Source organism: Sciurus vulgaris (assembly GCF_902686455.1).
Source record: "Sciurus vulgaris genome assembly, chromosome: 4".
Classification (NCBI taxonomy): Eukaryota; Metazoa; Chordata; class Mammalia; order Rodentia; family Sciuridae; genus Sciurus; species Sciurus vulgaris.
The window spans coordinates 114,964,081-114,979,737 of record NC_136464.1 but is presented as its reverse complement, the minus strand read 5'-3'; the positions used below and the strand labels follow the sequence as shown (position 1 = coordinate 114,979,737).

Genomic DNA, 15,657 nt, shown 5'->3' with positions numbered 1-15,657 from the left:
AATAGAGGCTATGTTTACAGGAGTACATTGCATATACTTCCTAAGAGAACTAATTCATAATAAATGTTTCAAATCAAAGTTGAGCCAATTAACCATTTTGTTTTAATTGTTTAATCTTTTGACTGGAGTCTTAAATTGGAACAACTATTACAGAATGAAAATTGCTCCAGTTCTAAAGCCAGTTAACCCTGTGCTCTCTGATTTGTGGACCTGCATTTCAAAGCAGGATGTTTGGTAACAGTGAGCATATTTTAAAGAGGATAATTTACCATTTTACCATTATAAAATGAGTTGGTGTCAGTTGATCATTTTATTTTTTTGGTGGAATTTTTGTTGTTAGGGAACAACAAAATTATTTTGCTTCTATTTGAATACTGGAGTACTAACACCTTATAATAAAACTACATTACAAAAAGTGAGAAACATTTTGAAATTTAGCAAAATAGCTACAGTATTCAAATCTCTGAGCTTTAGACTTTCCTATAAGTGACAGTATCTAAGTTATTCTTAAGTTACACTTGATAATTCTGCTAACCTTAAGCAGCTAACCTAAAATTGAAGATGTTTATGTGACATGAAAAGCCTGTGTTTTTAAAAATATTTTTAGTTGTAGATGAACACAACAACCCAATTTTATTTATTTATTTTTTAACCCAGTCCCCCATACATGGTAGGAAAGCACTCCACCACCGAGCCACAACCTCACCAAATAGCTTGTGTTTTAAAAATTAAATATTTTATATAAAAGTGGAAAAAAAAAAAAAAAAAAAAAAACAGTTGAATCAGCTCTTACCTAGGACCTCAGGTGGCTCTGACTGGAGGCCCTCTGGTTGCTGTCCCTGAAGCACATTCAGTAGGGCTTGAAGACTCCTCAGACACAGGGATGGGTGAGAAAACCGTGTCTCCTTGATCAATTCAAAAACTTCACAAAGTCCGACTTCAATAATCTATTTTAAGATGAAAATAAATTACACTTTATAACATGTAAGCTAATGACACTTTCCACACAGTCTAGTTGGTACAAGTTATTTCTACACCAAATGAAAAACTTATATTTAAAAGGCAAAGCAAAAACAACACATTTAGGAAAGAAGAAAAAAAAAGAACTAGTGTGTTTAATGCAAAGATTTTGAAAAACCATCTGGTTATGTGGAAGGCTAAAAACTAGTGGCACTGTTTAAAAAGTAGTTTTAGCAGCATGAAGCCATAATATGACAGCATGAAAACAGCTTGTAATAGTGAACTGGAGAGTAGATTATATTTACTCAAAAGAAATAAATTTTATTAATTTACAAAATTCATTTGCTTGTACTCAAGTAAAACTCAGCACTATTTTTGTTAAGTCATGTTAATTGTTACTTATAACCATAAATACAAACAACATATAGCCAAAAATTTTTTTAATCTTTCATCTTAGCCCTTCCTATAATAATATAATCACCATATTATTATTTATAGGTAGTGTCCCTTATTCTCGAGAATTATCACAAAAAAAACCTGAAAACTGCTTAGCCAAAAATATCACAGATACTTTTAATTATATTAGTCCTCATCATGACCAAGAAAAATTTGACTCTATTTAGCAAAAGAGAGAAATCTGTAATTAAAGACAAGAGAAAATTGTAATGAAGAGGTGTAAGGACATACCCTCACAGGACTGATGAAACAACAGACAATGAAATTCCATTTCTCAGTCAATAGCAACATTTTGAGAACAAGATTTAAATTATTTACAGAAGCAAGTAATAAAAATAGTTAAAGTGAGAGTAATTTATATAAATGCCTCAAAGATTAAAGCTATTGGACATAATGGTGGAAGAATACTTTGTTGAGATTTTTACACTAGATCATATATTACATAAATATCTCCTAAAGACTTATTTTCTGCAGCCCACTATATAATATATGAATATATACTGGGCTCTGTCTTCTAATTGTTTATAATCCAATAGGGTGAATAAACATAATTCTTATCTATTCTGGACTTCCATTACAGCATTAATTATATTAAAGTGTTACTACTTTTGTTTCCATTTCTGAATTAAAACTGGCACGTGGTGGGCACAAAATAAACACTGATCTAGTTACTCATTTATGTACTAAAATGCACTGTGAGTCAGAAATATATTTTCCAGACATAATCAAATCAGTTGTAGCTATGTCAACTGTAGTTCTGATTATCATTTGCAAGGTTTCTGAAGAATATAAACACAACTAGTAGAACTGTTTTAGAGACATTAACTAAAATCCTAGCAGGCTTGGAATACAGTGTTTGCACAGAATTTAAATTGATTAAATGCATTAAATGATAAAAATTTCCACTTGATATAGTTTATTTTCCTAGAATGGATTAGAAAATAAAAACACTAAGATTTCCATCTGCTTTTGTAATACAGAAAACAACTCTAAAGTATAAAACATAGGGCTTTATTATCAAGCCAGTGAGAGACCTCAACATTCTATTATTCTTTAAGATTGCTTATTCTACTACTATGACTTTTCATAAATTTAAGAAGATTCTTCATTGATGACATTTTTTACTAGGATTCATCTGAATAAGTAAGTTTCCCATGTGTAACAGAGAAATTATTGAAATTTGCTGAAAATAGTTAAGACTGCTCACTAAACAGGTTTCTGTTTGTCCCTCTGGTAAATTTAAGGTATGATAACAATAGGCATGACAATAGGCAAGTAAGGCAGGAACAGATATATAGTGAACAAAATCCATAAAACTTCAGGCACAGAGGACCACAGCAGAGAATTCTCCATCTATCTAGATTAAATGCTGTGGATCCTCACTAATCCATACGTTGGTTCACTGCAGGTTCATTATAAATGGGAAAACACATACTGATAGGTATCTGATATATGGCAATATAAAAAACCAACCTCAAGTTTTCCAATCATTAAAAATTAATATTTAGTCCTGAATTATTGAGTAGAGTTGCCAGACATGTTCTTTAAAGTATTTATCTGCAGCAGTCTGACTGAGTAGAAAGTATTTTATTTTAAAAGTACAAATTCTGAAATTGGACTTTACACTTTGAAGTCCATCTTAATTGTTGAAATCAAACTATAATTCTCTTCCTTCAATTCTAGGAAGAATATAAGAAACAAAAATATAATACTACAGATACAGTATGATTTCATTTGTGTAGAAATAAATGCATTTTAATGTGTGCACAGAAAAAAAGGTAGAAGAAATAAAATGTTTCCAGTGGGTATTTTTGGGTTAATGGGATTTCAGAATTTTTTGTGATTTCTACGTCCTTTTTATTAAAAAAAAAAAATTCCTGCATTTTCCAAATTGTCTAAAATGATTACACAATGTCTTTATAGTTACCAAAACATACGTAACTTTTAAAAAGAATAAGTATATAATAAGGTACACTAAGCTTTAATACTTTTGATGTGAAACCATCACTCAACTACCTAAAACATGTCTTTCCACTTCTCTTAGAAAATGGCTTTTGGTAAATTTACTGAATTTTGCTTTATTATTGCTTTCAAATAAATAAATTTTGAAGGATTTTTATTATACTTGAAAGATGAAGGAACTCAAAGCTTTTATAACAAGCTAATATAGCAAATTTAACATCAAATCCATAAAACTTCAGGCACAGAGGACCACAGCAGAGAATTCTCCATCTATCTAGATTAAATGCTGTGGATCCTCACTAATCCATACGTTGGTTCACTGCAGGTTCATTATAAATGGGAAAACACATACTAATAGGTATCTGATATATGGCAATATAAAATGCTAGGAAAAGTAGAATAAAAATATACTCAAATAAAAATGCCATAATGAGTCTTTCAATGTTCTACTGTGCTCTCCACAAATCATGTATTTCCAAAGGTGACCTTTCATTCACTGAAAGGTGAAAACATAAAAGTTTAGCTATATCACATTTAGATTTAATAATAATTCTTTGCACCTTGTTCTATCATTAAAAAGTCCTAGAATCTGTTCTAACATTTATAGAATATATTTGATAAAGCTTAAAACAGAGTCAAAAGTAAGTTTATATATCACTGTAGAGTAAGCATACTGCCTCCTAAAATTGTTCATATAAAACAGTATTTAGTAGAGATAATATTTATAAATAATAAATAGTAGACTTTACAGGGGAAAAGGAAAAGAAGAGGAGGAAAATCCAGAGAGAGGAGGAGGAAGAAAGAAGGTGAAAGAGAAGAAGAAGAATTCCTTTTCTCAGGAGTGTGAAATGTCTAAGTTCCTACGCCCAAACACAAATTTATCTACAACTACTACCATCTTCTTCTCTTCATACCTGGAGGAAAAACCATCTTTCAACTTTTCAAAGCTAATTTTTTTTTTTCAAAAATGTTCTTGATCCCACACCTCCTACCTCATAGAATTTTTGTTTCTACCTGTGCCCACACAGAAATACCTTCCAAATTGATACTTCTAGCTGGCACCTTTTCTTTGAGCTTCAGCCCCACATAGAACACTGGACACCTCACATCCACCTTAAAATCAGAATGCACAAGCTAAAATGCATCATCATCCCAGTCAAGTGCATATGCCTTGCTAGTACCCAGATAACACTGCTGAAATGTAAGTCTAATCAAACTCCTGGGCTTAAGATCTTCAATGCTCATCTGAATTTAGACAACAACTAAGTCTGTCACATGACACATAAGGTTCTGTATGAACTAGCTTCTGTTCTCTGCCTCCAGCCCTATCTTAGCCAGTGTTGCATCTTCATTCCCATGTGTTCCACTATACCTATCAATTATTACCTGATTTGCCTATTATACCTACTAGAGAATGCTTTCTTGAGAGCAGGAATTGTGTCTCATCCATTTGTTCTCAAGGCCTAATACAATGCTGGCTACAAACACATACATACAACTTACTGAAGTATAAACTAAATAAGTATATGTAAGTCTACATCTTTTTTTAAAAAACATGTGGTAGGACTACCTTCAAATCTGTTCAGGGTTGGAAGTATGACTCTTAAGTATTACTTTCAAAAAATTACACAGCAGGAAAATTTGGAAAGCTTCAGAGGATCTGATTTATCAATGGAAGTTTGAGCTGGATAAAAATCTTAACATAGAAGCAATTAGGCAAAGTTAAGAAAGTTCTTTCTAGAATACCAGAGATCAGTAACTCATAAAATGAGAAAAGAGATGACAGTCAAAGTCATGGATAGAGCTGGAGAATATCATGCTAAGTGAAATAAGCCAATCCCAAAAAACCAAAGACCAAATGTTTTCTCTGATATTCAGATTTTAATTAACAATGCAGTGTGGGAGGGGCTATAGCCTAGGGAAGAATAGAGGTACTTTGGATTAGACAGAGGAGCATAAAGGGAGGGGAGGGTGTATGGGGGTAGGAAGGATACTAGAATGAATTAAACATTATTACCCTATGTACATATATGACTACACAACCAGTGTAATTCTATTGAGGGGGAATGCTCCCCCTCAAGCATTCTGACTGTCACTGCATGGAGTAGCTCACTTCTCTCTTCATATCTCATTTATTACATGATCACACTGAGTCTCTAGAAGCTTAATTTCTTTGGATAGTAACTATTTCTAAATAAATTGCAGGGTTCATTGGAAAGTAACTGAAAATCATTTGCCCTAACCTGACATTTTTAACTAGTTGTTATTTATTAAGCATTTACTATATATGCCGAGTACTTATTCTCTCAAGAATTCAACATCCATTAACTCATGTCATCTTCACCACAACCCTCTGAGTAAATAATAGTCTTAATTTATACATGACAAAGCTGAGGCACAGATATGTCAAACCATTTTCCTAGTATCACATAACTATTACTTTAATGGGGAGTGTTTGAACCCAAACAATCTGGCTCCATAACCCATGTCTCTAAGCAATATGCCCTATTTCCAGACAGGTTAGAACATGGTGAAAAACTCAGTATTAAAAACTTAGGTCTTTGGGCTATGGCTGTTGCTCAGTGGTAGAGCACTTGCCTAGCATGTGTGAGGCACTGGGTTCAATCAGCACCACATAAAAGTAAATTAATTAAATACAGGTATTATGTCCATTTAGAAAAAAAGAAATCTTGGGCTTTTAGTTTTCTTTTAAAGATACCTTTTTGGCTCTATTAATTATGCTGAAAAAAAATTTTAAGAATTACTGATACTTTATTTCTTTAATATTCATTTATCCTGATACTTTAAGAATCAGTTATACTTAGTCATACGGTATCTTTTAATCTGTACCACAGTTTATTTTTCAACATCTGCATTCCTGTTGCAAAAGATTTCTCTGCACTTCCCCCCATTAAAAACTGTACTGAACTTCAGCACTGTGATTACCATAGTACAGTGTGACTTGCCCACACATGGAATCATATTCTTACCAAAGAATATCACACAAGTCCTGAAGTCTAGCATCCTAATTATTTTCTTCTTAAACCTCTCCTAAATAAGCATAAGAGATTATAATTACAGACTTTGATCTTTACTTGGAGAGGCTTAAAGGGATTAAAGAAAGAAACTAGTAGAGTTGGTGCAGTTGGCACACTAGAGACAGGTAAAAAAGTAAAGGCAAAGAATCCTGAAACAGGAGAAGACATGAACATTGGAAGATGGCTGATTAAGAAGTCAAAGAAGTTCACAAAACCCTTACTACCATATAAAACAGAAAATAAGTCATCTGCTGAAAATCAGATGAGAAGAACCTGACAATATGATTAAAGATAGTGACATACTTAGGAACAGCTACCATGAAATGGGCAAGAGAAATCAAACAGGCAGCATAGGTTCCATCTGTGCTGCCATTTCCAAGTAGTAAAAAAAAATTTAGATAATATCTCATGTATATAGGCATATCAGGAAATAAGCTTTCAAGACATAGTTTTAAAATACCAATGTAGTAAAAAGGGCAATATATGAACACTTAGGACAGAGGAATCATTTTAAAATGTCTATATTTAGAAAACAATAATATACATGAATCACATCTACCATTTTTAAAGTATTATATTTTCATCTATTCTTTTGATATAAATACTAATTACACTTACTATATTGAAAAATTATTTTATTTACAAAATAACATTAGTCCTAAAATATACCAATACTTAAACAGAATTCATTAAGAATGATTTGTTCTACTAAAACATATGTTTCTATAACACCAATTATCTTACATATGTCTAGTAATTGGGAGTAGTATCAAAATGGTGTAGACATTGATTACTTTCCTAAGGCAAGGAGATCCAGAATAGCAAGAGTACAATGATAAACAGGTAGAAAAGGAAAAAGCTTTCAGCTCCGCTGCTGCTCAGCCAGGAAAAAAGAGGATAAAGTATAAACCTGCACTAGAGATCACTCCCTGGTGGGGCACTCTCCCAGCTTACTATGGCTCTTGGCTTAAGGCAGTTTGTGCTTATTCTTGCATCCACCTCACTGGCAGCCCAGCAGCTCGGAGCTCCATTTCCACCTGCCATGGCTCACTGCCTCCATGTCTGCATCCCCACTCTACAGTTTTTATACCTTTATAATAGTCCCTGTAACACCTGCCAACCCACTGATCTCCCTGCCTGAGCTTTCCATGTACTCCCCACTGTGTTACCAACTATTAACTTTTATGGAGCTCTTGTTAGGAAGTTGCAGAGTTTTCCTGATCTGCTCCAAACCTACTTTTATCCATAAGTCAGGTTATTTTGAAATCACCATACATATATATGTATTATAGCCAGAACACCTCAGGGAGTACATCTACATAGAATTCAGTGGCTTACCTTTGGAAGCTTGATAGGGGGCTCTTTGGATTCCTCCTCTTCATCACTATCTGATTCTCCACTCTGCACAGAGTTCTTAGATGCAGCTGCCAATGATGTTTCCTTTTTTTGCCATTCCAGAACACAATGCCGTACATTACAATAAATATTGAAAGCAGAAGGATTGCTATGTAGTTTGATATCTGGTATGATTACTGTATTCTCCAAGTTTTCAGACTGAAATACAAAATAGAACATTTCAATATCACATTCTTTTCCACTATCAATTTCCATTTTAAATAAAAAATGTAAAGAATAGACAAGCCAAACTGACACGCAAAAGTCACATCAGTAGACATTTTAAGTCTACTTCCTCAACTTCTAGTACTCTTTCCACTACCTTCACCATTTTTTGGGTAATAAAACAATAACAAAACTGACAAGGCTGGAAAAAGGTCAAAGAACTTAACAGAAATATTCTTTCATTCCTATGAATGAATAAAGTTAACAAAATTTAACTTTGTTAAAAGTTAATGCCTTTTTAAGGAACACCAAACAAGCTGTAGCATCTCAATGAAAGACTAAAAATGCTGAATTACATTTTGACTTCTGTTAAGACAGAAATTTATATAGAGATTAGGACTCAACAAAAGACAATTTTCATCAACTCATTAATTTCATTCTCATTCAAACAACACTAATGCCAAGAAAACTGCAATTATGAACATGTTTCCCTAAGATCTCCCTTAGCTATCAGTTTTGATAAAGGCTAAAAGCCACGTGGTTGGTAATTTGTTAAAATAAAACAATTTACTTGTTTAAACAAGTAAACAAAAGTGCCCAGCATTTTACTCATCAGATAGCACTGTATTTTTTATATCAGTATGTACATTATAAATATAAAAATGTTATATTTTACAAATGCAAGTTCTAACAATTAAAGTATGTTTAGGAAATATCTAATATAAATAAAATGATAACTCAAGTAATAAATACACTTGGTACCCAAATTTGCCCTTCTTCCATAAAGCATTTTGGGAAAAGGAAATATCTCATTGAATAAGAAATATATTAAAGTTAAATTGGTATTTAACTTGTGAGCATATCTTTGAGAGATATTAAAACCAAGTAAATACCAGCAACCCAAATTTAACAATATATAAAAAAGTAATACTGGTTATTTATAACACAGGAATAATGTTGACACAACACTAGAAAAGAAGTTACTATGATTTCTCATCAAATAAAATAGAGTGAAAAACAAGATACTACAAATAAACATGGAAAAATGTTTCACAAAAATGATACCAATTCAAAATAAAATATCTAAACAAATTTAAGAGTAGAAGGAATTTCCTCAAATTAATAAAGGGTAACTAAAAAATGCACACTAACATGTTAACAGACTGAATGTCATTGCCCTCCTAAGATTGGGAACATAACTACTCTTAGTAACTCAATTCAATCTTGAATGAGAACCTATTCAATATAATAAATCAAGGAAAAAAAAAGCAAACAAACAAAAAACATAATCAAAAAATAAATATCTTCCAGAAAAGGAATGTCTTTATTTCCAGAAGACCATATACAGAATCTTAAGGAATCTGAGGTTGGGGTGGGGAGCTACTAGAAGTAATATGTGGATTAGGCAAAGTCACAGGATACAAGATCAGTAGATAATAAAAACATGTAGACTATCCATACACAATGAATGAACAACTGAAAATATCATTTTAAAAATAATACAATTAAGTCACAGGCAGGGAGAAAATATTTGCAATTTGCAAACATATCTAATAAACAATTAGCATTCAGAATACATAATGAGTTCTCAAATTTCAACAGTAAAAACAAACAAGGAATACAGTTAGAAAGTGGACAAACACATGAACAGTTACCAAAGATACACAGAAGGTAATTAAACTCATGAAAAGAAGTTCACCATCTTTAACTGTTGGGAAAATGCAAATTAAAATGAAATACAGTACATATATAATTTTTCTTTCATTTTAATTGCTTTCTTCTTCATGCATTTATTATTTAACTTTGGTTTGACTTTGGTAGGGGAAAATTTTACATGGGTTTGATTGTTTTGATTTTATATTTGCTTATCCAGACCTTGGTTTTTGTTCCTCCTATTACCCCTTTCACTTTCTAGAACTACTAATAGCCAAATTTTCCTGTTCCATCTAATTCTCTTTGTTTTATTACTTTTAGTTATTTTTCATTCCTCTTCCTTTATAACCATCATACTACATCTCTCCTGTTTCTACTTCGTTCACTTTTTCAGTATTTCAAACTGTCTCTTGCCTTCCCACTCTATTTTCTCTTCACTTAAGAAACTAATTTTGACAAAAACGGCATGGTATTGGCACCAAAATAGACAGGTAGATCAATGGTACAGAATAGAGAACACGGACACAAACCCAAATAAATACAATTTTCTCATGCTAGACAAAGGTGCCAAAAATATGTAATGGAGAAAACATAGCCTCTACAACAAATGGTGCTGGGAAAACTGAAAACCATATGCAACAGAATGAAACTAAACCCCTATCTCTCACCCTGCACAAAAATCAACTCACAATGGAACAAGGACCTTGAAATCAGACCAGAGACCCTGCATCTTATAGAAGAAAAAGTAGGTCCAAACCTTCACCTTGTTGGCTTAGGAGCAGACTTCCTTAACAGGACTCCCATAGCACAAGAAATAAAAGCTAGAATCAACCACTGGGATAGATTCAAACTAAAAAGCTTTCTCTCAGCAAAGGAAACTATCAGTAATGTGAAGAGAGAGCCTACAGAGTGGGAGAATATCTTTGCCACTCATATTTCAGATAAAGCACTAATTTCCAGAATATATAATGAACTCAAAAAACTCTACACCAAGAATACAAATAATACAATCAACAAATGGGCTAAGGAAATGGGAATGGACACTTCACAGAAGAAGATGTATAAGCAATCAACAGATATATGAAAAAATGTTCACCATCTTTAGTAATAAGAGAAAAGCAAATCAAAACTACACTAAGATTCCATCTCACCCCAATTAGAATGGCGATTATCAAGAATACAAGCAACAATAGGTGTTGGAAAGGATGTGGGGGAAAAGGTACACTCATACATTGCTGGTGGGACTGCAAATTAGTGCAGCCACTCTGGAAAGCAGTGTGGAGATTCCTTAGAAAACTTTGAATGGACCTACCATTTGACCCAGTTATCCCACTCCTCGACCTATACCCAAAGGACTTAAAATCAGCATACTACAGAAATACAGCCACATCAATGTTCATAGCTGCTCAATTCACAATAGCCAGACTGTGGTACCAACCTAGATGCCCTTCAATTGAGGAATGGATAAAGAAACTGTGATATATATATATATACAATGGAATATTACTCAGCCATAAAGAATGATAAAATTGTGGCATTTGCAGGCAAATGGATGAAATTGGAGAATATCATGTTAAGTGAGATAAGCCAATCTCAAAAATCCAAAAGAAGAATGATCTCACTGATAAGTGGATGATGACACATAATGGAGGGTGGGAGGGGGGCAAGAATGGAGGAAGGAGGGACTGTATAGAGGGAAAAGAGAGGTGGGAGGGGTGGGGGGAGGAAAAAAGTAACGGAATGAATCAAACATCATTACTCTATGTAAATGTGTGAATATACAAATGGTATGCTGTTACTCCATGTACAAACAGAAACAACATGTATCCCATTTGTTTACAATAAAAATAAATTAAAAAAAAAAAAAAGAAGAAACTAATTTTGGGCTGGAGTTGTGCCTCACTGGTAGAGCACCTGCCTGGTGTGTGTGAGGCACTGGGTTCGATCCTCAGCACCACATAAAAATAAATAAATAAAATAAAGGTATTGTGTCCATCTACAACTAAAATAATATTTTTTAAAAAGGAATTTCACTAACTGAAAATTCAGTTGATAAAATTAATTTCACTAACTGAAAAATTTATATAGTTTGTGTAATTCCTACCCCATTCATACTGCTGTGACTATTAATACAGTGGATTACACAGTAGACACCTGCTATTTAATGTCTGATCTAGTGTGCAGTTGTTTATTGCCAGTGCTGATGTTAAATACTGGCTCTACCAATTCCTCTACAAGTGGTAATTCGTCTTACAGATGTCAAACTAGACAGCAGACATTTATTTTAGGGCTATATATCAGATGCTAACACTATTGCTATTCCTTTCTTCCCCTCTCTCTGAGACAGGCTGGGAAGTGACTGAGACACTTCAAGTTCACAAAGTACAGATCCTGCTGCTAAACAATATTCACAACAGCCAAGTAACAGCAAACCTCACTCTGTGGAAATGGAGATGAAAGTGGTTAATACACCAGGTTTATTCAAAAACCTTACCCTGGCTTTTTAAAGAATGTGAAGGACTAGGACCAGAACCCAAGTGCTGTACTAGGACTTGGGAAGCACTTATAAAAAATAAGAAAACACAAAGAAACCACATAAACACATGAAGATTAAACAATACTCTTTTAAAGGAGGAATGGATCATAGAAGTAATGAAAGAAGAGATCAAGAAATCCTTAGAAACAAATGAGAACAGAAATACAACATATCAAAAATCTCTAGAACAGTATGAAAGCAGTTCTAAGAGGAAAGTTTATAACACTGAGTATCTATATTAAAAAAAAAAAGTAAAAAAACAAAAAATAGAAAGATCCCAAAACAATAATTTAATGTTACTTCTCAAGGCCTCAGAAGAGGAAGAACAAACTAATGCCAAAATCAGTATAGGGCAGGAAATAATTAAGATCGGAGCCAAAACTGATGAAATTGAGAATGAAAAAAATACAAAATATCAATGCAACAATGGGTTCGTTCTCTGAAAAAAATCAACAAAACTGATAAATCCTTAGCCAAACAAAAGAAAGAGAAGACCCAAACTTTGGGAGGAAAAAGGACATATCACCAGATACTTCAAAAATCCAGAAGATCATTAGAAATTATTTTAAAAATTTATACTCTAATAAACTGGAAAATCTAGAAGATGGCAACAAATTTGTAGACACATATGACCTACCCAATTTGAACCAGGAAGATACAGGAAACCTAAACAGACAAATATCATGCAATAAGAGCAATTAAAAACCTTCCAACAAAGAAAAGCCTAACACCAGATGGATTCTCAATGGAATTCTACCACATCTTGCCTTTAAAGAACTAACACCAGTCTTCCTCAAATTATTCCATGAAATAGGAAGGAAGGATACTCTCAAATACATTCTCAATGAAGCTAGCATAACTCTGACAGCAAAACCAGACAAAGATACATCGAGAAAGAAAACTATAGATCAACATCTCTGATGAACATAGATGCAAAAAAATAAAATATTAGCAAATCACATTCAAAAACACATCAAGAAGACAGTATACCATGGTCAAGTGGGTTTCATCCCAGGGGTGCAAATCTGGTTCAACATACACAAATCAATGTTAATTTATCACATTAATAGAATTAAGGACAAGAATCATATCACCTCAATAGATGCAGAAAAAACCTTTAGTAAAACTTGGCACCTGTTCATGGAGATGAAGAGAGACGGAGAAATAACTTGCCTTAAGTAACACTGGAGAGACGACGGATAGAAGTAACTTATCTCAACATTATAAAAGCTATATATGACAAACCCAGAGCCAGCATCATATCAAATGGAGAAAAACAAAACTTTTCCTCTAAAATCTGGAACAAGACAGGGATGATCACTCTATTCTCCACACTCCTATTCAACAGAGTTCTTGAAACTCTAATCAGAGCAATCGGGCAAGAGAAGGAAATTAAAGGGATACAAATTGGAAAAGTAGTCAAATTATCTGTTGGCTGAAAACATGATGCTATATCTAGAAGACTCAAAACTTCACCGTAAGACTTAGATAACTTATAAATGTACTCAGCAAAGTAACATGATACTTGATCAACGTTCATAAATCAATAGTTTTCCTATACTCCAACAGTGATTCTGCTGAGAAAGAAATAAGGAAAACTATCCAATTCACAAAAACCTCAAAAAAATAAAATATTTGGGAATCTAACCAAGGAAGTGAAAGGTCTCTACAATGAAAATTATAGAACGCTGAAGAAAGAAATTGAAGAAGACCTTAAAAGTTAGAAAGACCTCCAATGTTTTTGGACTGGCAGAATTAATATGGTCAAGATGACAATATTACCAAATGCTACAGATTCCATACAACCCCCCATCAAAATACCAATAACCTTTTTCATAGAATTAGAAAATAAAAGTCCTAAAATTCATTTGGAAGAATAAAAGACCCAGAATAGCCAAAGTAATTTTGAGCAAGAAGAGTGATGCTGGAAGCATCACAATACCTGATCTGAAATCATACTACAGAGCCATCCTAACAAAAATAGCATGATATTGGCATCAAAACAGACATGAAGACCAGTGGAATAGAACAGAAGACACACAGACAAACCCACATGGTTATGGTCATCTGATACTTGACAAAAGTGCCAAAAATATATGTTGGAGAAAAGACGGACTTTATAAGAAATGGTGCTGGGAAAAATGGGTATTCATATGTAGAAGAACAAAACTAAATCAACATCTCTAACTGCATAAAAGTCAACTAAAAGTGGATCAAAGACCTGGAATTAGACTATATTGTGCCATAACTCCTTATATACTGACACAACGTATCTTTTTTCTAATGCTTATTCTGAATCCTTTGTTGTAATAAAACTTAGCTATGAGTATAAATTGCTTTTGAGTGTTATGAATCCTTTTGGCAAATCCTCAAAGTAAATTCCACTTAAATATTCCACTCCAGGTATTCATCTAAGAAAAATGAAAACATATATCCAAACTAAGACTAGTTTATGACAGTTCATAGCATCTTTAAATGGCCAAAAACTAGAAACACCACTAAAATGTCCATCAACAGGTGACTGGATCAACAAACTGTCATATTCCCATACAAAGAGATACTAGTAAGCAAAACAAAAACAGACAGGAATGAACCAGTGACATGCACAACAATGTGAACACAAATCACGGTATTTATGGAAAGAAGTCACATACAAAAGAGAACACCCTGTATGATCGCATTTATATTATGTTCTAGAAAATGGGGCCTAATCTACAGTGACAGAAAATATATCTGTGGTTGTATAAAGCCAGGGTTGCAGGAAGGAACAGAATGTAGCAGAGCATGAGAAAATCCTTGGAGATGATGGAAATGTTCTGAACCTTGATCAGAGTAGTTTTAGGCATATATGTTAACTTTCAAAACTCTAAACTGTGCACTTTAAATCCTAGTCTCAAGCTCTGCTGTTAAGAAACCTGACCTAACATAGACACATTGTTATCAGGATGGTGAGGAAGGTGCAGTGTGTTATACATTTCATTTCTCCTGTAAGAAAGTGAAGACATGCTAGAAGACAGGATTTACCAGAGGTTTGAGAAAAATGGCATATATATTAATCACAGTGGAAAATGGGAGAACTATTTTATAAAAAGCAATAAAACAGTCTGGATAAGAAAGAGCCATTTGAGATGGGTGACCATCAATGTCTACTGTTAAAAATTTAATCTTTAATTCCCTTCAGCAGAACATGGAACTCATCTTCAGGGAATCAGAAAATACTGGCTTTATATATGACTGAGTTTTGTCAGCTAAGTACAAGTAATAAACAAGAGGGGTATGGTGGGTAGGATAATGAGCTTCAAAAATATCTACACCCTAATGCCTAAAACCTGTGAATATGATACCTTACATGGCAAAAGGAACTCTACAGATGTGACTAAATTAAAGATTTTGTGATTAAGGATCTCTCTTGTAAGGAGATTATTCTGGTTTCGCCAAATGTAATTACAAAGGCCCTTGTACGTCAAAAAGAGTAACAGGCTAGTCAAAGAG

The 15,657-nt window shown here is 33.3% G+C and overlaps 1 protein-coding gene across 13 annotated transcripts in view; it reads right to left on the bottom strand.

Annotated features, from left to right (window-relative positions):
- The window catches only part of MYCBP2 (MYC binding protein 2), a 273,950-nt gene that overhangs the window by 226,865 nt on the left and 31,428 nt on the right, over window positions 1-15,657 (bottom strand). For all 13 annotated transcript variants that reach the window (XM_079138891.1, XM_079138897.1, XM_079138894.1 and 10 more), the window contains exons 3-4: window positions 7,755-7,970; window positions 794-947 (exon numbers count right to left, since the gene is read on the bottom strand). In XM_079138891.1, the coding sequence (XP_078995017.1) occupies window positions 794-947; window positions 7,755-7,970 (370 nt within the window). The remainder of the gene's footprint in view (window positions 1-793; window positions 948-7,754; window positions 7,971-15,657) is intronic.